The sequence below is a fragment of the Corythoichthys intestinalis genome, chromosome 10 (genome assembly GCF_030265065.1).
Source record: "Corythoichthys intestinalis isolate RoL2023-P3 chromosome 10, ASM3026506v1, whole genome shotgun sequence".
Taxonomy (NCBI): Eukaryota; Metazoa; Chordata; class Actinopteri; order Syngnathiformes; family Syngnathidae; genus Corythoichthys; species Corythoichthys intestinalis.
In genome coordinates this window covers 24,754,333-24,776,241 of record NC_080404.1, presented here as the reverse complement: position 1 = coordinate 24,776,241, position 21,909 = coordinate 24,754,333, and the positions used below count along the sequence as shown (strand labels likewise).

Below are 21,909 nucleotides of genomic sequence, written 5' to 3'. Positions count from 1 at the left end.
CTGGGGGGCGTCTCCATCTGCGGAGGAGCATTTTACCATGCAGCACTTTTAATAGATTTGCTGTATAAAGCATTATGATGTCCTGTTCTACCTGCAAAATGTACGATTGTAGAGAGCCAGGGGTGATTTCAGGTATCTTCTATTTACATTTTCCGCATGGCCAATAACTATCTCTACAGAAAGCTGCAAATTTGTTACCATGGTAACTCCTAATTTTGTAGTAATGTTGTATTCAAGTGCTATTTTGTATGATTTAAGTTGGATTTCATTTGATGGACTGGTTGAAGATGGACCGGTAAGATTCAATGTTGACTGCCATTGGCACTGACAGACGTCCAATTATTTGGCATCAAGATGGATTGGACGTCTATCGCCGTCAAGGGCAGCCAATATGTTGATGAAGGGGATGTCACCCCACCCCATCATACATCCCATTTTCCCTTTTCCACCTAAGGAATCAAGGAGCCGATAGTGAGTTTTGCTGTTTTTTTTTACCTCTTCCACCTCATTTTTCCCTTTCCACCATAGGAAATGGGCCAGTACAGTAATAGTATGTAGTAGATATATAGTGTATGCTTCCCCTCCTCTATCCTCATTTCCCCTTTTCGAATAAAGGAATCAGGGTGCAGATAATGAGTTTTTTTCCCCTATCAACCCACTTGTTTTCCCTTTTCCACCTAAATAATCGGGGCGGCAATAGTACATTTTGTTAATTTCCCCCACCCCCATTTACTGTTTTGTTGTCTTTTTTCCCCCTAAGGAATTGGGGCGCAGATCATGACTTTTATTCACCATCTTCTTATATCTGTTCCCCCTTAGGAATCAGGGTGCCGATACAGCATTTGTGTTTCTTCCCCCTCTTCTACCTCTTTGTTATCCCTTTTGATGTCTATCCCCAAAAATTGCAGCTATTGAGTTAAGGTTTGGGTTAGATTTCTTTTTTTGTTTTGTCCTCTTCAAGTTTCTTCTTTAAACTAGGGGGATTGATCTAAAACTGAGGTCGGTCCAAGATGCATTTGTGTGATGGATGTAGTTCATCTCTGTCTTAAGGTCAGGCTTATCTACTCAAGGTTTGATCTATAGCTGTGGATGCAGCGGCCAGTGTCAAATTCTTTGCTTTCACCTCTGAGTGCTTCTTTCACTTATGGAATGACAACAAGTGCTATTCCATGCTGGATAAGCATAAGAATGCACTTTTAAGCCTGCCCTGAAATCATCAGCTGCTCTCAAAGGTTATCAACCGAAGCGTGCTTGTCTATCCTCGACATGCATATCAAGATTTATTACAAATGCTTCACATTCTGTGCTTTTAAAACAGAGCAATGTTGCCATCTGCTGGCTAGTTGTAGAGATATTTTGATACTTGTGGTTTTCCCTTGGCCTTAAAACATTAGCATATGTCGTGTCTGTTTACTATTAGTGTAATTGGGTACCTCATCCATCATCCTGACACTTGAAAATGACACACAGCTCGCCTGGTATCCTTTAAAAATTAAAAGATAATGAAGAATAACACATGAAAAGCTCACGTGTGAATAATACAACACGTATTTTGAGTGACCCAGAATTTCTTGGGCACAAAAAAAAACATATCTCAGAACGCTCAGAACATGTGTTTGGGCTGTGTATATCTAATGTAACTCTCAAAAGTAGTCAAATTTCAGTCTCCATTGCCAAAAGTTTTTGTCTACAATATAAATGACAGCAACCTTAACAACGCGAAAAAAAAAAATGTATAATATATATATATATATATATATATATATATATATATATATATATATATATATATATATATATATATATATATATATATATATATATATATATATATATAAATATATATATATATTGTAGCGGTAAGACGTTGGGTGGAGTCTTATTTGCCGTGCTCGGCTGCTCATGTGTCTCTTGTAACTCGCTATGAACTCTGCTAACTCAGCCGGAACGCACACGGCTCTTAAGTCTCTGTGTCACGTGACTGTGACGCACAACATCTCCCACACACAAGTTCGGTGGGTGAATTATGTCATAACAAAGGGTCACCACAATATATGTATATATTTTTTAAATTTAATTTTATGGTTTTTGTTACATCTCAGACTCCGTCTTATCTGGGCCTAGACTCCTGAAAGTTTTGGTCTTGTCCTTTTTTCAATGAGATCTGGTCTCGGACAGTAGTTTTAGACCCAAGACAAAATATTTCCCATTACGTACATGTACTTGTTGCGCAAATTGCGCGGAATAGAACAATATTAAATCCACTGATCCAAATCCTGATCCGCCGGAACACGATCCCGATCAAAGAATAACCTGAAAACATAGGCGGCGTGACAGGATCAGTGACAGACACAATCCAAAAGGCGTCTCGATTGGCGGCAGATGTCTACGATTCTTATAATGGAGGCAACCTGAGGACACTCATGTCTTAATCCAAGTGAAGCGTTTTGTGTATTCATACACTTCACATCCTTGAGACAATCCCTGCTAGATTAGTCCCGCGTAATCCGCTGAGATTTGCAAACAAATGAACGGAAAGACAAAACTGAATGTGGATTATCTTGTCTTTCATTTTTTTCTCTCAAGAGTAATCCCGCCTCTTTCTTCTTCAACCACAGGTATGAAGCAGAGAACGCGTTTTTCTTCAATCTTAACCTAGCCGATTTCAACATCATCGACACTCTGGGGGTCGGCGGCTTTGGTCGTGTGGAGCTGGTGAGCAAGTGTTTCTTCTCTCAGCAGGTGAATGACGGAAATACAGGTGGCGCTGAATTCTAATTCTGCTGGTCTTTTGTTTCATCATCTCTCTTCAGGTTCAGCTCAAGAGTGACGAGAACAAAACCTTTGCCATGAAAATCCTTAAAAAGCGGCACATCGTTGACACCAGGCAACAGGAGCACATTCGCTCCGAGAAACTCATTATGCAGGAGGCCCACTCCGATTTCATTGTTAGGTAGAAATATCTCACCTTAATACAATGCCATTGACGGCGATAGACGTCCAATCTGGCAGCGAATGATCACATTGATGAGCGCTGTCAATTTCACAGAAACATGATCATTTGTTCAATTATTCAAATGTTTGCTTGCCACCATCATATTGGCAAAGCGCTTCTACTTTGCATTTACAGACTCTATAGAACGTTTAAGGACAGCAAGTACCTCTACATGCTGATGGAAGCCTGCTTAGGAGGAGAACTGTGGACCATTCTTCGGGACCGGTACGAAATGTACACATGGATCTTTCATTCAAAATCGAGTTTGACTCACCGAGTTTGTTCTCTCATTTTTTTCCAGTGGTTCATTCGAGGACTCGACCACCAGGTTTTACACTGGCTGCGTGGTGGAGGCCTTCGCGTATCTCCATTCCAAAGGCATCATATACAGAGACCTCAAACCAGAGAACCTTATACTGGACCACAGGGGCTATGCCAAACTGGTGAGCGCTCCACCAGGTGTTTTTTCTCGCTCCTACTTTCCACAAGTTAAAAAGCGTCTTTCGCCAGGTGGACTTTGGTTTCGCCAAAAAGATCGGTTTCGGGAAGAAAACGTGGACTTTCTGCGGGACGCCTGAGTATGTGGCGCCTGAGATCATCCTGAACAAAGGCCACGACATCTCCGCTGATTACTGGTCGCTGGGGATCCTTATGTTTGAGCTCCTGACTGGCAGGTAATACCACCTGAAAACAGAAAGGGAATCGTCATGCAAAACGGAGGAACTTATTCCATCCATACAATTGTAATTTTTTGCCCCACTGAGAGAGTGTCTCGTCATCAGAGACAAAAAGGGGGCGGGTCTTTGGAAGCCGATTCTGATTCTTTTTGTCTCCCCTTAGCCCTCCATTCTCTGGTCCCGATCCAATGAAGACGTACAACATCATCCTGAGAGGCATCGACATGATCGAATTCCCAAAGAAAATTACCAAAAATGCTGCCAACTTAATCAAAAAGCTATGCAGGTGAGTCCTTGGCTTTGACTAGGCCTAGGCGATAAATCCATTTTATCATTCAGGGTTTTTTTTTATTGTGGATGATTACAAAAATATAACTTTTATTCCACCAGAAGGAAATCTAGCTAATTCAACAGATTACGCCATGAGTTTGTTTCTTTATGTAGTTATTACTATGTGTTTGAGGTCTGACAGAACAAACAGGGGGAGAGAAACATCTATTTAACCCTTTCCTACACAAATTATGAAAACCAAATCCAGATTTATTTATTTTTACTCGAGTGTTTTTATTATTTTTCATAGAGTGAAAATCGACTATTTAATAGCTGTCCATTGTAGTGACTACTGTCCCTGAAAGGGTTAAAACTGAAATTATTAAATTTGCTTTGCTTCCACAGTTAACATTTTTTTAAATTTTCGAGGGCAAGTGACTATTTTTGGTCCTAAAAAATAAAAAATAATTTAACCCATAAAGACCTGGTGAGCACATTTGTGGACATCACATTTTGGGTCATGTATACCACAATATTAACATTTGTTGTGACACAAGATCTAAGTTGTTTATTTTTATTATTAAAAATTACTTATAAATATATTTTTTATGAATAAATAAAATTACAAATTAAAATGAAGAAAATCTGAAATATATTCTAGTTTTTAAGTGAGTAATAACACTCTAAAAATTGATTTTTATTTTCTTTTCAGTAGCATATTACTGTATTTAAAAATAGGAGATTTCATTTTTTTAGACCATTTTGCCCAGCCCTTGCTTTAAATCTGCATTTATTTTATTGGAATGCCAACTGACTCATTGCCTTTGCAGGGATAATCCTTCGGAACGACTGGGAAACTTGAAAAATGGTGTCAAAGACATCCAAAAGCACAAGTAAGCACAAAAATCAACGTGACTCTTTGGCTAATCTTGTGATTTTATGAGCAATTACCGTATACTTCGGAGTATAAGTTGCACCTGAGTATAAGTCGCATGTCCAATGATAAAAAATGTGCCACTTAGAGCGCTTTCACACTAGCACTGTTTGGTCCTTTTTAAACGGACCAGAGCTCTTTTTCTCAGACAGTCTGCTTTGTTTTGTAAATGTGAACGCATATCCGAACTCTAGTTCCGACCAAACAAAAAAACTCTGGTCCACTCAAAACTCGTGGGTCTCGGTCTGCTTTGAAGCACACCGTTTCGCTTGTGAATGCAAGCGGAGCAGGGTACGCTTTTAACAGTGTCCCAGATAGGCATAGCTTCCCGGGCCGGCCGTTTCGTGAATCTCACATTCCTGGAAGTGGCGAAAATTTTGGCAGTCCAACAAGTCACGAAAGTACAACGTGGTTCGTTTTCGTGATTTAATTTTCCTCAATGCATTTTTTTATACAGTGGGGCAAATAAGTATTTAGTCAACCACTAATTGTGAAAGTTTCGCACTTGAAAATATTAGAGGCCTGTAATTGTCAACATGAGTAAACCTCAACCATGAGAGACAGAATGTGGAAAAAAAACCTAGAAAATCACATTTTTAATTTTTAAAGAATTTATTTGCAAATCATGGTGGAAAATAAGTATTTGGTCAATACCAAAAGTTCATCTCAGTACTTTGTTATGTACCCTTTGTTGACAATAATGGAGGCCAAATGTTTTCTGTAACTCTTCACAAGCTTTTCACACACTGTTGCTGGTATTTTGGCTCATTCCTCCATGCAGATCTCCTCTAGAGCAGTGATGTTTTGGGGCTGTCGTTGAGTAACACGGACTTTTAACTCCCTCCAAAGATTTTCTATGGGGTTGAGATCTGGAGACTGGCGAGGCCACTCCAGGACCTTGAAATGCTCCTTACAAAGCCGCTCCTTTGTTGCCCTGGCTGTGTGTTTGGGATCATTGTCATGCTGAAAGACCCAGCCACGTCTCATCCTAAATGCCTTTGCTGGTGGAAGGAGATTTTCACTCAAAATCTCTCGATACATGGCCCCATCCATTCTTTCCTCTACACCAGACATGTCCAAAGTCCGGCCCGGGGGCCAAATGCGGCCCTCGGTCAAATTTCATCCGGCCCCCAGCCTCTGTCATAATAATCATTAACATCTGGCCCACATAGAATTAATATATTGGTCAGCAGGACTGCTACCAGCATATGAAGTAGCTTACACACTAAATGCTGCTCCTCATTTACCCACTAAAAGGAAGCAGCACTCTAAGCAACATTACCCCGTGTGACCCTTTACTCCCAATTTTCTAAAATGGCGACAATCAACAAAAACTGTTGACTGCGACGGCCGACGCTTCAGCGATAGGTGGAAATTTCTTCACTAAAATACACAACAGCTGTGTCTGCCTCATTTGCAAAGAGACAGTGGGCTGTTTTTAAATAGTTCAATGTTAGGCGATATTACCAGAGGCGATATTACCAAACAAGACATGCTGACATGTACGAAAAGATTACAGGGAAGAAGCGAGAAATTGAAGCAACTTGAAGCTAGTTTAATTTTTCAGCAGCATTATTACATTATTACATTACATATAACAGCAGTATTTCGCAAGAGCCCGAGAGTCAAAAGAGAACGCCACAAAGGCTAGTTGCGAGATTGTTGAAATTATTAATTTAAAAAATTAGGGCTGCAGCTATTGATTATTTTTGTAGTCGATTAATCAATGAACTAGTTAGTTATAATAATCGAGTAATTGGATAAGGAACATGAAAAATTTAAATACCTGAGCTGAGCCTCAAACGGTATAAAAAACAAATAAGGATTGACAAAAGAACAATGGCTAACTTACATAGCAAATGTCTGCTAGCTGAAATGCTATAAAACACTAACGCTTTTTTTTTTTTTAAATTTTTTTTTTTAACAATGCTCTTGACAAATGGTTCAGACACATATTCCCACAAAAAGAGAACAAAAAAAAAATATTAAATATACCAATAAACTAAATTACGAATGCATTTAAAAGAAAAAAAATTATCCCCCCCAAAAAAACTTGGCTTATGTTGCTTTTAACATGGAGCAGCTGGATTCAGCCATGTGAAATGAGGCAGACTAGAGGGCAGTGTATCACTTTAATTAAACGAATACTGGAAGCAGCAAATTTAATTTGAATCTTTTTTCTTTAATCGAATAATGGAGGTAATCGATTCATCATTTTAGCACAAAAAAAAAATAAAAAAATAAAGCAAATGTGACACACAGAATGGCTTGCTAACATTTCCTTAAATATATTGTTCTACGTAAAGGACGTCAGCCAAGGTCGGCCCTCCACATTTTTACCACATCAAATCTGGCCCCCTTTGCAAAAAGTTTGGACACCCCTGCTCTACACAGATCAGTCGTCCTGGTCCCTTTGCTGAAACACAGCCCCAAAGCCTGATGTTTCCACCCCAATGCTTCACAGTGTGTATGGTGTTCTTCGGCTGCAATTCAGTATTATTTCTCCTCCAAACACGAGAACCTGTGTTTCTACCAAAAAGTTTTATTTTGGTTTCATCTGACCATAATACATTCTCCCAGTCTGCTTCTGGATCATCCAAAATGCTCTCTAGGGAACGGCAGACGGGCCTGGACGTGTACTGGCTTCAGCAGGGGGACACGTCTGGCAGTGCAGGAATTGAGTCCCTGGCAGCGCATTATGTTACTGATAGTAGCCTTTGTTACTGTGGTCTCAGCTCTCTGTAGGTCATTCACTAGGTCCCTCCGTGTGGTTCTGGGATTTTTGCTCATCGTTCTTGTTATCATTTTGACGCCACGGGGTGAGATCTTGCATGGAGCCCCAGATCAAGGGAGATTATCAGTGGTCTTGTATGTCTTCCATTTTCCAATAATTGCTCCCACAGTTGATTTATTTACACCAAGCGTTTTACCTATTTCAGATTCAGTCTTCCCAGCCTGGTGCAGGTCTACAATTTTGTCTCTGGTGTCCTTCGACAGCTCTTTGGTCTTGGCCATAGTGGAGTTTGGAGTGTGACTGACTGAGATTGTGGACAGGTGTCTTTTATACCGATAATGAGTTAAAACAGGTGCCATTAATACAGGTAACGAGTGGAGCCTCGTTAGACCTCGTTAGAAGTTAGACTTCTTTGACTGCCAGAAATCTTGCTTGTTTGTAGGTGACCAAATACTTATTTTCCACTCTAACTTGGAAATAAGTTCTTTAAAAATCAAACAATGTGATTTTCTGTTTTTTTTTTTTTCGCATTCTGTCTCTCATGGTTGAGGTTTACCCATGTTGACAATTACAGGCCTATCTAATATTTTCAAGTAGGAGAACTTACACAATTGGTGGTTGACTAAATACTTATTTGCCTCACTGTATATACCCTACCCACCGACGTCACAAAACCACGTGCTCGCTGTATGGTTCCGCCCACTTGTCCGTCATTTTGTCTCTGTATTAGCATTGGTTTCAATTGATCGAGGAATTTAAAATGCATTTCATGGAAGACCCGGTGCTTTCTGATGCCGTAAACTCACTGGATGTGTTGCATAAAAGGCGTTATGTGGAAAAGCTTCGTTCTATACAGTCGCCAGATCCATATTTGATGCCTAAATCGATGATTTTTGACCGGCTGCCTTCGCCGTCTCTGCCTGACCCTGATATTTACAACTATCTTGTCCACACAAAATCAGCCTTTTCTAATGAAAGTTTGAAAAACTTTAAGAGCTTGGAGGCTTATAAATGCTACGTTGCTGGTTGGGTGAAACAGGTCCTCGTACACGAAAATTCGGCAGGAATCTTGTGCTCGGAAGGTGAGTTACGAAATTTTCAATTCAAAATCTTTTGTTCTTGCTAACATCCACTGTCAAGTCTAATGTATTTCATGTCATTTGTCAATGGAGCTAGAGCTTTTAATGTTTATATGGTTTAGCGATAGCACTCTCACTACATACATACGTGTATGTTGTCGGCGATTAGCCTAGCAATGATCTTAATTGTGGTTGTCAGCCCAAAACCCTCTAAATATATATTAAATGCATCTTACCAGATATAAAATGACTACTACATAATCTGTGGTAATCGTTTGGAGCCCAGTTTTCTCGTCAAATTGCAGCAGCCCATCTCGCTCTCTCCTCTCCGTGTCTCTCGGAATCCGGTAGAACTTCAAGTCTCTCCGTCTATCTTCTCTGTTATTGCAACCGACCGCCACACACGCCTTCACCATTTTGATTATTAATGTTAACGAGCAGAAAAACACGCCGTAAATAGGAGGAATGTACGTAGCCGTAACAGGTAAACACGATGTGTTGACGGACAATTGGGCGGCACCAGTCAGGAGAGCGGAGTTCTGACGTCACGTGGGTAGAGTCTATATCCCAGTTCGCTCGGCATCGAGCTGGGATGGGTCTACCCCGCCGCTAACCAAGTGGCGACTTAATTTATGCTACATTATACAGCACAGCACCACACTGTGACACTCTACGCTCCCTCCCCTCCCACAAGTTATTTCCTTTTCTATTTGTCCAATCACTGAGTGCGCCTTTCATCCATGTGACGCTACTCGGAAAGTTCGGCTGGCGCAGTGTGAATACTGACCCTTTTAAACATGTCATTTGCAAGTGTTCTTGCGAGGAAGCTCTTCAACCAGACCCTTGTCCTCTTGGTCAAATGTGAAAGTGCCCTTAAAGCCAAGAAAATAGTAAAAATCTGGTTGCATTTTGACTTGTAGATGGTTTGAGGGCTTTAACTGGGAAGGCTTGAAGAAGGGAACTCTGACACCACCTATCATCCCCAACGTAAGTTCCATACGCCGTCTGTGTATTCCCTTCATATGTGTGTACAGCAATAAAACAACGCGTTTTGCCGTTCTTCACGATCAGGTCACCTCAGCGGTCGACACGAGTAACTTCGACAGCTTCCCGGAGGACAACGAAGACCCGCCGCCGGACGACAACTCGGGCTGGGATGTCGATTTTTGAAGTTTCTCCCAGAGAACCCAACAAAAACTTGCTCACAGCTAAGGGTACGGTATTTTGAAAAATGCAGACATGAAGAAGAAAAAGATGTAACTGACGGATGGTTCGCCCGACTGGGTCACCGATATGCCTTTATTTCACTGTGGCCCCGGAACAAGCATTTATAGCGGACGGCTGTAGCATACGTCGGCGCTCCAAGGCGGACAACGTGCAGGGAGATGCGCGCGAAAACATGGCCAACGACCGGGCCAGCATTCCTGCGCGGCGGGGTGGCGAATTGTTTTTTTCTGTGTTGTTTTTTAGGAATTAAAAAAAAAGACGTGTGATATGTCAAATGTTGTGTTGCGATCATGCGCTCGCTTCTCCCGTTGTACAAGTGCTCTCGACTAACCTGAATGTCACCTGTGGCCGCATTTACATACAGTCGTAGGGAATATTACAAAGGAGACATATTATGAAACACACAAAAAAAAATCCATAATTGACGACTAAAAACTGGGTTTTAGCCACAGAAAAATGCCACAATATGAAAGGAGACTTGCCTTAACTCTAAATGAAGCACCTCCCCTTATTTGAATAAAGCCAATTGGAGCCTTAATACCACTAGATGGCGCCAAAGCACTATTTTATATTGGCATAAAAAGGATTTTGAACCGTTTTTCCAGAAAAAAATTGAAATGGAAAGAGGGGTGTAACAGTGAAAAGTGGCAGTATAAGAGGACAAAATGCAGATAAATTCATCTTAAATGATTGGTTCTGACTAACTACAATAGTTGTCTAATCCAGTTGGACTGGCAATGATCATTGGCTGTATTTTGAGCCCTTTTACTGTCATGTCTTCCCAGTCTACTTGCCTGCCAATGACAGTCATGGACATTCAATCCACTTACTGGTTTAGGCTGGCAGCTATCATTTTTTGCCCTCTTGGAAAGCAAGGAATCAGGGCACAGATTGTTTTTCCTTCGTCCACTCTCATATTTTCAGTTTTCCACCTAAGGAATCGCGGTTCCAATGATTTGTTTTTCCCTTTATCCTTGGTGTCAAAATGGATCGGACACCTATCGACTCCAACTTTCTTTTTTCCCATGTATCCACCAGCTCTTTTTACTTTTTGCACCTAAGGAGTCGGTGCACTGATCCTGACTTTGGTAGGCGTTTCATCATGAAACTCCCAGTTAATTTGGATCTGATATCTATTGCCACTGAAAAATGATTACTCACTGCCAAATCAGAGTTTAGAAATTTAAGAATCCGTTTTCCATAATATGTCCCCTTTATGGTGTATTGTGAGCACACAAATAGCACAAACGTGTGTGCAGTCAAAGGAAGAAGACTGTCCAAGTGCCCTGTTTTAGATGTCAGCTGACACATGTGAAATAAGATTTCCATGAGGTAATGTGTCGTCCATTATGCACTCCCAATTACGTTTCTTTTCAAAATCACAAAATACTCTTTGTATCGTCACATCAGGTTGTACAGCTCCAACTGTGAACACGGTGTCAATGTCTTTGGGTGCTGTTATGCATTCATGACCACAAAGAAGAGACGCTGTGACACGACAGTGTTGATTTTTTTTTTTTTTTTTTGTAAAGTTATTTCTCTCCTGTGCTTGGTTTTCATTGTTGTTACTACTGGATATTCTATTTTGTGCTGGGGATTTTCGGGTGTGTTTTCTCCCATGACATCTGCATGATTTGAAGGCAGTCACTTGTCACATCCCAACAATCAAGAGCATAAAATGTTAGTGCCTTAAATCAACGGCATACAAATCATCGTCAAAAGGCCTTTTTGATGCTGCATGAACGCGCACACCTTAAACGTACACCTCATTCTATACCAGTTCTTCACGTAAGTCAAAAAGATATTGGATGCAACTGCAATGACATGCTTTTCACTTTAATATTAAGTCACACACATATAAGCAGGAATGATTTGCAGTTGTGGACTTGATTGTTTTTTTTTTTTTTTTTTTAAATATTTGTCACAGTCCATACATGACATCATGGAAAGAAATAGAACGACTGAAATATTTATTATGATGTGTTTTTTTTTAGCCTCATCACACTCTACACTCACCTGCATTAAAAGGACCAATTGGAATACAGCAGCCTCGCCATTTGATCTAAGAAAAAAATAGTTGTGTTAATTTATTATTGTTCAATTAAGTTAAAATGAAAAGATACGTAAGTGGATTCATATAATTGGACCATCTTTGCAATGTTTGTTTTGCCGTATATTTGCCTTGTGTTATTGTTATGTTGCTGTAAATTAATTTTGCAAAGTGCCACGAGTATGAATTTTGGGGATTATAGAGTTTAATAAACAATCTGTGTTCGTGTTTTTACTGAGCAAAACTCCCCCATATACAAATATATACCATACACCGAAACTCGGGAAACACATCAACAGCCTTCCTACTGTTAAAAAGTTTTAACGACCTCCCTGTTATCTTATTGGTCAAATTTATTTATTTTTAAAGTTCAAAACTATTTGTTTTAAATGTTTTCTTTTTCAGCAATGTTACATATACAGTACTGTGCAAAAGTTTTAGGCAGGACACCTGCCTAAAACTTTTGCAAAGTACTGTATATATATTTTTTTAATTATTAAATTTATTAGGATCATGGAAGCTTCCACTTGGGGAAAATATATACATACAGCATATCCCGTATATACATAATATAATAAAAATATACAGGAAACACAGACAAGGCTGAAAAAGCAGTTTCTGCTCTTACACCCCTCTTTAAAATAAACTGCTGTAATTTCAGCCAAAAGAACTGTTGTGTTTGATAGAATAATATGTTTATATACTGCCATGGCAGTTTCATGGCACATTAAGCCCCCAAACTATTTTTAATGTGACCGTTTTACCCTGGCGACCCCGTTTACAGACACTGCGCAACGGCTTTTGTTTCAACCCAGCTATAAAAATAAGGTAAGTAATTATATTTATTATTCAAAATGTCTATCATTTTTAGCTCAGGATCATTACTTAATGTCTAATATTTAGTTAAAAAAAAAAAAAGACTTTAAAAAAATTATTCACTTGCACATTTTAAACTTTTAAACAAAATACGTCACAATAAAAAAAAAAAATTGTGTCTGTAAACAGGTCACGGATATCTAACTATCTAATTGTTTATAACTGTTTTTTGTTACTGTCGCATTTCCCCCAATATTTTCGATGATGAATAATCGATCCAAACAGAAAAAAAAAAAAAAAAAAAATTTAAAGGCTAGATATTTGAAAACGAAAATCTCGACCACTCCTTGGTGTCTGTGATTTCTGCATTGCGATCCTTGTAATATTACCGTGTTTTACCCATAAAATCCCCAAAAAAGTCCGACTGTGGCCATTCACAGTTGTGTCTTGACACTCGGTGAGACATGCTACACAAAGTTTTTGGATCGAAACAACGTACGTATGCGATAATATCTCGTTAAAATAATGCTCTCTTTAATTATGCTCTCTCATGCTCTTGCTTTGAGTTAGGATTTAGGCGTTATTTTTTTCAAAAATACCCTCCTGTTCAAAATGTTTATTCCCCCAGAAAATACAGATTTTAAGCTTTCCAATGATGTATCACACATGCATATAGGACCGTTTTGAAATTTGGCCAAATTGGGGGTCTCAGATTGGAACTTCAAGTCACCTGAATGTTTCCCGCCATATATGTACGCACAAAAAAAATAAAGGATTTTTTTAATGAATTGGGAAGTCCCAATAATTAAAAATAAATAAATAAATAAAAATAAATAAATAAAGGGGGAATATTAAAACTGGATTTACATTATCTCATTTTAAAGATCATATATTTGTTTTGGGTGTCAAAAACATAGTTTTATCCTAAATGGGAGTTAATTTTCCTGTTTTAAATAGTTATATTTTGGTGTTTGATTTTGAAATTCAGCAAGTAACCACATGAGGGCGCTGCAAGCAAACGTAACCTTTTTCACTTATCCTACCATCAATCCCCAATCATTTAGAGATTCCCGGCTTGAATAACACCCCAAAATCAAACATTAGTGCCCTTATCGGTACTCCAGCGTCTCATATTCCTGAATTTAAGATATTATCCGTACTATGTCGTTTTCTGAGGTGACAACAGGTTAACACATCGTGGAGATCAAAGACAAAGATGACGCTTCAAAGGAAGCCACTAGCTGTCTCCCCGTTCAAAAAAGTGGAGATAAAAGCATGACTTCAAACGCTATAAGGCAATTAAACTCCGCAAAGCTCCGTCAAGTGTTTGAACGTCATTTGAAGCTCATCTTCGTGTTTACCGGTCGACGCAATGGCCTTCCCAACATGGCGTCGTATTAGATTACAAGTTAGCTTGGAGCAATTTAGGCAAATTTCCTATCAAATACACACTTTTTGAACCTCGGATTCGGCAAGGAGGGTCGAGGGTTGTCCTTTCATCTCCAAAGTGTCAGTCAAGCCTGAAAGGACTCTCCACGGAAGTCTATTAATTCGGTAAACTTTTCACACCCCTTAATGGTCTTCTTGCATATCCTACACATTGATGTCCCACCAAGCAGGAGGAGGTGGCGATTGTTAGGGGAGGCGGGGGTGTAATTGCACCCCCTCGGCCGCCACTTGAGCAAACAAGTGGATCAAATGAAGACTTAATCGACGCGAGTGACTTCAGAAGAAGCTTGAATGTCAAAGAATTGGCTAAGCGTTTGCTTTTTCCACTTAAGAAATCAAAGTTTGAATTACTTTTACGGTTCTAGAGGGAACCTATCCAGTCTGTTTTCCATGTCTCCTCCTCCAACACATCTGATGACTCGAAAATCTTTTTATTTTTATTTTTTTTATTTTTTATTTTTTTTTTGTTGCTAATTATATCAACGCCTAATGACTTAAATTTATTTATTTTATTTTTTTTTGCTAATTATATTAAGTAGACTATTTGGTAATAACAGTAAGAAATGTTTACTCCAGAGCTTCAATTTGAAGCATCATAAGGTACAGAAAAGAGTATCAAAAACGAGGCTAAAATGTCCAATCCATTTGAATTGGGAGGGGTTGGCAGCGGTCGAACGAGCAACTATCACTGTCAATGGCAGCCAACAGCCGCGGCGAAGTGTGGTGCTGAGAGTTGATACAGCACCCCCTGGTGTTGGAGAGAAGAAAAGTGTTTTTTAACAAACAAACAAAAAAAAAAAGACATATTGAACCAATAGCACATTTAACTTTGGGGATTAAATATACATGTTTAAAAAGTTTTTTTTTTTTTTTCGTTAACACCACCTGACACTTTGCTTGTCATCGGTTGACGTTGAATAAGGCACTATTGGAACCGAAAACTGTTGACAGAGCAGGCAATTTTTTCTTTCCAAAAGCAGCGGCATTTTCTAAAATTCAATTCGAGGTCAAAAATGAAGATAAATACCCTTTGTTGTCGTCAAATAGCTAAGACATGCTTACATTGTACCCATATTATTGTTTGTTGTTGCTGTTGAGCTGCCGCCATGCAGAATGCTGTTGGATATTCATGTACAATTTATTTTAGTGTTGTAAAAAGGTGGTGTTAAACCAAGGCTTATTGGACCTTTTGATTTTCAAAAGTGTTGGTGTGTCATTGCTCCATCTAGTTGCGGGGATTTACATTATAATACACAGACACTTTTATTTCCAATACAAAAACTCCCCAACATATACTGTAGGTGAAATAGAATGCTGTCTTTGTAGTAGCCTAGTAGTAGTACGTAAACTATGCACCATACGTGTGTACTGCCTTTGTGCATGCCTTGTATGGGGAAAAAAAAACGCAGGCCTGACAAATTTGGAATGAAACAGTGGTTTTTGGATGGCAAAAAATATATATATATAGATCCTCAGCACCCCCTGCTGTGAGTGACTTCCAGCGCCCCTGGCAGCCGATGCTGAACTGACATTGGGAAGGTTGTTTATATGATTCCCTAGTTTTGGTGTTGTAAGTGACAAAGTTACATTGTGGTCAATGTAAAAACAGCTCATTTTAAAGCAACTCCGTTTGTGCTATCACTGTCATGGGCAGCCATTGAGTTACATAATATGAAATCATATTATTGAATACAGTATAGTGATTCAGTTAAATATTACTCTCTTTTTTCAACGTTCACAATCTAATATATATTTGTGTTAATGATGTATGAAAAGCATTTTAAATTGTTCCCATTTTTTAAAAATATATTTTCTTCTGCGATAATATCTGCATTTAATCCTAATATTTTTTCCTGTCACCTTTTTTAAAACCCATATTTCAGCTAGAGCAGCATACAGCAAAAAATGAGAACAAAAAAGGATAAAAAATATAAAGAGATACTAAAAATACATCAAGTAAATGTAGAAGAAAAACTATATATACAGTGGGGAGAACAAGTATTTGATACACTCACAATGGGAAAACCCATTGGCAGTGTTTCAAATACTTGTGCTCCCCACTGTACAAATGAATATAAATACATAATATTAAAAAAAATAAAAAGGGAGAAACTTAAAGGAATGCGTTTTTCTCCCAATATTTTCAAATAATTTTTATTCATTTATTTTTTAAAACATTTTCTATGAATTATCGTCAGTTATTGCATCCCATGGATTTGACTGTCAATGGCAGTGAATGAGTTAATTACTTAGCCAGTGTCATTGCCGCCGATTGACGCACAATAATAGGTTACAATAATAATAGAAATAATTATAGGTTGATGTCAAACTTGCATGTGTTTTCTACTTTGAAAAGTCATCATCTTGTCTTAAGCCCCCCTTTCAGACAGTCTTAGCAGGTCGTTATCACTGACCAAACAAGCTTGCGTGTAAACAGATTTGAGCGTTGCCCTCTTTTTATTTCTATCCTTCTTTCTTTTTGGGGGGGTGGGTGGGGCCGCTTTGTTGTCTGACTGGAGCGGGGCGGGCACAGCAACAGGTCGTTGCCTATAAAGCCATCAAGCGGCCACTCAGATGATATTAAAGACGTTGTGACACACTGAATATACTCAAAACGTCATTTTCCGGCGGATTTAAAGATGCTGACGCGCCGCTTGCTCTCCGTGATGCTGTCCCTGTTCGGATACGTTCACGCCGGTCCGGTTCTGCTCACCTCCAACTCCATTAAAAACTTCGAACCGGTCAGCCCGAGTCCGGGCACCCCGCAAGCGGGCGGCGTAGGACACAGAGCGCCTGCGCAGGACATCTTGCAGGTACACCCGATTTTTTATTTTTGTTATTTGTTTTGTTTTCATCCGGTTTGGTTAGCTTTAAATTCAATTACCTCCAAAGATTAATATGTGCGCTGACGACGAAGAATGCGGCGCGGAGGAATTCTGCAATGACGTCCGAGGCGTGTGTCAGGCGTGCCGCAAGAACCGGAAAAGATGCGGGAGGGACGCTGTGTGTTGCGCCGGAAGTCGCTGCAGCAACGGTAAATGAAGGAAACGACTTCACTTTAGACGTCTTTATGCAAAAGATTAAATCTAATTTTCAACAGGTGTTTGTCAGACTAATGAGTTAGATACCCTGGATGTTAAGGCTTGGCACGTGCACAAAAACAACACGATGGAGCTTAAAAAGACAATCACTTCACTCCAAGCCCACACTGTAAAAGGTGAGTAACAACTTATCACACTTCATTGGTTGCCAATGACAGCATTAGACGTCCATTCCAAGGGCGTAGATTTGCGTAGGGACGGTAGGGACAACACGCTACCAACTTTTCAGGGTGCTCAAATTATCCCCACCGACTTTTAGGCAACCTTATTTGCATTATATAATGACTTCAATTATACAGGTCCTTTAGATTGTCTTCCCATATGTTGTAAGGATATAATTGATCCTACCATTATTAAGTGAATTACAATACTTTCATTATGTTCATTCTTGCACTGACCCCTTTTCACTCGCTGAATGTCCCAGTCCATTTTTTCCCCTCAAACGCACGTTTGATTGGCTGATGAGTTGACCCCCTCTCCCCCACACCCACCTACCGTAATTTCTGGACTATTGGGTGCCCCTGATTACAAGCCTCACCCAGTACATTTTTAAAGGACAAACCATTTTGTACATACATAAGCCTCTCCTGCCTATACGCCGCGTGTGCCCACTTAGTAATAAGAGACATTGACAAAGAAATACACATTTTTCAAAATTTTAATAACACACCTTAATTTTTCGTTCCAAACAGCGCCGGCAAACACGGCAGTTATATAGCAGCGGCACGGAAGTTACATAGCATCAGCATGGCGGTGCAGCACTAATTGTGCTGGTTAATAAAAACATAAAAGTCTTTGTTAGCAATCTTCATCTTCTTCTTGTCCATTCAAACCATGGAAGTCTTCACCCTCAGTGTCGGATATGAAGACGCTTAGATGCACTTTGCCACGCACTTACTCACTCTCTCCTTCGCTGTCGCCTTCAATGTCTCCCATAATGAGGCAAATTCATTCCCAGCTTGTGCCGTCCTCCTTGTCACGCAGCAGACTGGCCCCTCGAAACCCGTTGGTGATGGCGAACTTTTTCACAGTGCTTCACGCTGCCAGGCTCCCCCGGCAAACCTGTGCAAAAGCTGCTCTTCGCATGCGGCAAGTCTTTGCAAACGATCTCTCGCCGCTCGTCATCAAAGCTTCCCATACAACTGGGATGGCCAATTTAATTTCTTCTAGCATTTTCCATGATGCAGGTCTGCCAATTCTACTCATGCACAAAGACGAGGGTCCGCCACCTCTATTCATGCACAACGCACAAAGTTAAACTACCGGTAATAGTGCAAACTAGCGTCTTCCTCGACACATATATTCCACGTGTCTCACTCCCACATTCCATGCTCGGGCGCCCCTGGCGGCCGTCAGAAAAATAAACAAATTGGCCACATCATTGCACACGCCGCAGGACCCAAAATGAGGGGGAAAAAGTAGCGGCTTGTAGTCCGGAAATTACGGTATTCACATAGAAATACAACATGCCGCCTCCCCGGCCCCCTTCAAAGACGAGGGATATTATAAGTTTTTTCCCGCCAGCAGCAGCCGCTATAAGTAATGTAAAAAGACGTCAATGTTGCGGAGGTGGGGAACACGCCACTAATTTTGCTACTGCTACAGTGCTTCGAGTTTACTCACTGAGATTTCTTGAAATAAGAAAAACAGCTAGCTGAAAATAAGCTTAACAGACTTATTTTAAGCAAAAGGTTTGTAGATTTAATCTCAAAAGAAAAATTTGTCAGAAATGTTCTTAATTCAAGAATATTTTTCAAAACATTATTTGAAAGAATTTTTATCTTGATTTAGGTGAAAAATGACCAACTTTTAGATGTATGGGCTCAATACGAAGAAATAGTAATATTTACTTAAAGTAAGTGGAATAATCTGACGCATTAATCTGTCAACTAGCATTTAGTACTCCAAAAAAGATGGAGAAAATTATTTGACTATATTTAACAAAAATGATCAGATTAAGACATTATAAATTTGCAGTGTGAAAGTTAGTATAGGTCAATACAGATTTATTTAGCATTAATCATTTAGCCTTCAAATTGGTGAGAAATGTAGCCCTGACCCCCATTCCTCAAATATGTTTGGTCTTATTAATGTCCCGTCCCCAACAAAAAGTGTACATGCAGGTTATGCTGTTATATCGTCCTTACCAATATTAAGACCAAACCTACGTCCTTGGTCCATTCCAATTATGAAGGTATGAGGGTTAGCAGCGAATGAACCAATTTCGCTGCCACCTCCCACTTCAAATGGACGTCTGTTTGTGATCAATTGGTGGGAGGGTGCATCTTGACAGAGGAATGAACAAATTTTATTGGTTGACTCATCGGCTGCCATTGACAGTGACGCACATCCAATCTAGCTTGACCAGAAGAGCTGCTGGCAATTGTTCCCCTATTCCTAATAGATTTGACGTACATAGCTGTATATTGCAGCCAATCTGTTAAAGGTGCAACATTTAATTTAACACAAAAAAATAAATTGTGAAGTTTGGGGTTTCAAACTTAATATGAAAATTTGACGTTATATCTGTCAATGGTAATTAATAAAGTGGTGTACATGATTTTTTTCTTTCATTGTGTTATTCTGTTGAATTCATGTTGTCCTGTCTGATATGAAAACTTTTCTTGCTGCTTTACTGTGGTATTCAAAGACACTCAACCGAAATTGCATTTTGCATTTCGTTCGTTCATTCGCTGACAACCCTCCCACTTCAAATGGATTGGATGTCTAGTGCTGTCAATGGCAGATAATGAGTACATTGTCAAGATTTCTGCTGATTTTGCAACTTTTTGGCAAAGATCTTCAACTAGATGACTCCAATGTTTGTTGTTCTCCTTCTAAGGTCAAGAAGGCGACACGTGCCTGCGCTCGTCAGATTGCCAAGAAGATCTTTGCTGCGCCCGCCACTTCTGGTCACGCATTTGCAAGCCGGTGCTGAGTGAGGGCCAGGTGTGCACGCGCCACCGCCGCAAGGGCGCGCACGGGCTGGAGCTCTTCCAGCGCTGCGACTGCGGCGACGGCTTGGCGTGCCGGCCCGAGCGGGGCCAGCGGGAGCGCCGCGCCGCCGCCAGGACAGCCGCCCGCAACCTGCACACCTGTCAGAGACGCTGACGTACGCGCGCTGACACCAAAGACTTTGTTTCCTGCCCACGCAGCGCCAGGAAGCCCATACGCGCATCCTGGGAAAAGTGATACATCCGCGGAGATGATGGACTGATATCGTTGCCTGCGAACAGATGAGGGGGATGCGGGGGGAAGGGGTGATGGAGTCTGCTGACAGCGGGTAGTGGCAGGGCTGTATTTTTGTTTCTGTTTTTATGGAACTTAAAGCCTAGGTTATTGCAGTAAATTACTGTGTTGCGAATGAAGGCTGGGGGAACCGGACACAACTTGCCATGCTAAAATTATGATTATGTATAAGGGAGCAGAATAGCCTTTGTGGAATGATCACTGGAGTTTGAATTTATAACCCTGAATTCAACTGCAAAAAAATGTAGCAGAAATTTGAGTTGCAGCATTGTTTCGGGATCGATTGCTTCTCCCTGGTTACCCAGATTTTTTTTTTTTTTTGCAAATGAATTCAAATGCTGAAAAATTTGAGTCTTAGAAATTCCTACTCTGGTGGCATTGATTTACTTCCTGAGTCTAGTCCAGGGTTGGGTAAACTACCACAAAGAGCTGCAGTGGATGCGAGTTTTCATTACAACCCATTGAGAGGACACCTTTTCACTAATCTGGTGTCTTTTAACTGGGGGGAAAAAATGAATATAATTGCAGGAAAACTTGATGGCTAAATAAAGGAAATTCTTCAATAATTGGGAATAAAATAAGAAACTCTTTTTTTTGGAGCAACCAACCTGTGGAAAAAGCTTTCATCCCTGCTTATGTCTACATTTTGGGCGTTTGAAACATCCTGTTGCAAAGTATTTTCAACAGAGTTGTACTATTAATGCTCAGAACTGGTTCCCACCATCCAAAACACAAATATAGCAGCAATGTATGAAAAAGGTTCCTCAGCCCTGTTTGAAAATTGTACTGTGGGGGTGGCACTTTATTGAGCAATGGCATCAACACCAGTATTGTGCGGCAGTGTAAATATATCACATAATGTTTCATAAGAAAACTATCTATGAAGAATGTGAATGTTTTATTAAACACTACTCTTAATAAGCACTCTTGTCGCTGGCCTATTTATTAAACTAGTTGGAGGTGCCAAATTTTTTGGGGTTGTGGGACAATTTCCATAGTGGTTGTTGATGAAGCCGTCGCGCCATTTCTCCCCAAATCTTGCGAGCCAGCGGATGGTTGGAATACTTTGGCCGTGCGTGCCGCACCAACTTATTACCCGCAAATGACCGTGATATGCACACACGGAGCAAAAATGCAACTTTTAATGAGGCATCACTGGAGCGGCCCCCAGCCGGCGTGCCACATCCTGCTATGGTGCGGGGGGGGGGGGGGGGGGGGGGACATGTCATTAGATAAACATTAAAAACAAGACAGGGTGCTGACATATCAAATGCTAAGAGCAGAGAAGTAATAACAAAGTATGGCTGGTCTTGGTGAGAGCAAGTCTT

The 21,909-nt window shown here is 40.2% G+C and overlaps 2 protein-coding genes and 1 long non-coding RNA gene across 7 annotated transcripts in view; 2 read left to right on the top strand and 1 right to left on the bottom strand.

Annotated features, from left to right (window-relative positions):
- Window positions 1-12,366, top strand: part of LOC130922520 (cGMP-dependent protein kinase 1) — a 208,608-nt gene extending 196,242 nt beyond the window's left edge. For all 4 annotated transcript variants that reach the window (XM_057847305.1, XM_057847304.1, XM_057847306.1 and 1 more), the window contains 9 exons: window positions 2,619-2,715; window positions 2,814-2,953; window positions 3,131-3,220; window positions 3,297-3,438; window positions 3,506-3,669; window positions 3,836-3,958; window positions 4,773-4,835; window positions 9,610-9,676; window positions 9,761-12,366. In XM_057847305.1, the coding sequence (XP_057703288.1) occupies window positions 2,619-2,715; window positions 2,814-2,953; window positions 3,131-3,220; window positions 3,297-3,438; window positions 3,506-3,669; window positions 3,836-3,958; window positions 4,773-4,835; window positions 9,610-9,676; window positions 9,761-9,859 (985 nt within the window). In that variant the 3' untranslated portion in view covers window positions 9,860-12,366. The remainder of the gene's footprint in view (window positions 1-2,618; window positions 2,716-2,813; window positions 2,954-3,130; window positions 3,221-3,296; window positions 3,439-3,505; window positions 3,670-3,835; window positions 3,959-4,772; window positions 4,836-9,609; window positions 9,677-9,760) is intronic.
- LOC130922523 (uncharacterized) lies at window positions 1,925-14,545 on the bottom strand. The gene is made up of 3 exons (XR_009064518.1): window positions 14,235-14,545; window positions 11,933-11,978; window positions 1,925-3,679 (listed from the first exon to the last, which is right to left on the bottom strand). It is a non-coding gene; the product is annotated as an uncharacterized LOC130922523 (long non-coding RNA).
- Window positions 12,528-21,513, top strand: LOC130922521 (dickkopf-related protein 1-like). 2 transcript variants are annotated; one of them, XM_057847308.1, is made up of 5 exons: window positions 12,528-14,336; window positions 16,871-17,044; window positions 17,124-17,265; window positions 17,332-17,448; window positions 20,175-21,513. In XM_057847308.1, exons 2-5 carry the CDS (start codon window positions 16,871-16,873, stop codon window positions 20,441-20,443), a joined length of 702 nt encoding a protein of 233 aa, XP_057703291.1. In that variant the 5' UTR covers window positions 12,528-14,336; the 3' UTR covers window positions 20,444-21,513. The 2 variants fall into 2 exon arrangements, with proteins under 2 accessions (XP_057703291.1, XP_057703292.1); XM_057847309.1 differs by lacking the exon at window positions 12,528-14,336 and having other exon boundaries at window positions 16,777-17,044.
- Window positions 21,514-21,909: the final 396 nt, after the last annotated feature.

Excerpts from the sequence above, each read along its gene's own strand:
- LOC130922521 (XM_057847308.1), top strand. The coding sequence starts at position 16,871 with ATGCTGACGCGCCGCTTGCTCTCCGTGATGCTGTCCCTGTTCGGATAC. Across the intron at positions 17,045-17,123 it reads CTGCGCAGGACATCTTGCAG|ATTAATATGTGCGCTGACGA; the intron begins GTACACCCGATT and ends TTACCTCCAAAG. Across the intron at positions 17,449-20,174 it reads CCAAGCCCACACTGTAAAAG|GTCAAGAAGGCGACACGTGC; the intron begins GTGAGTAACAAC and ends TCTCCTTCTAAG.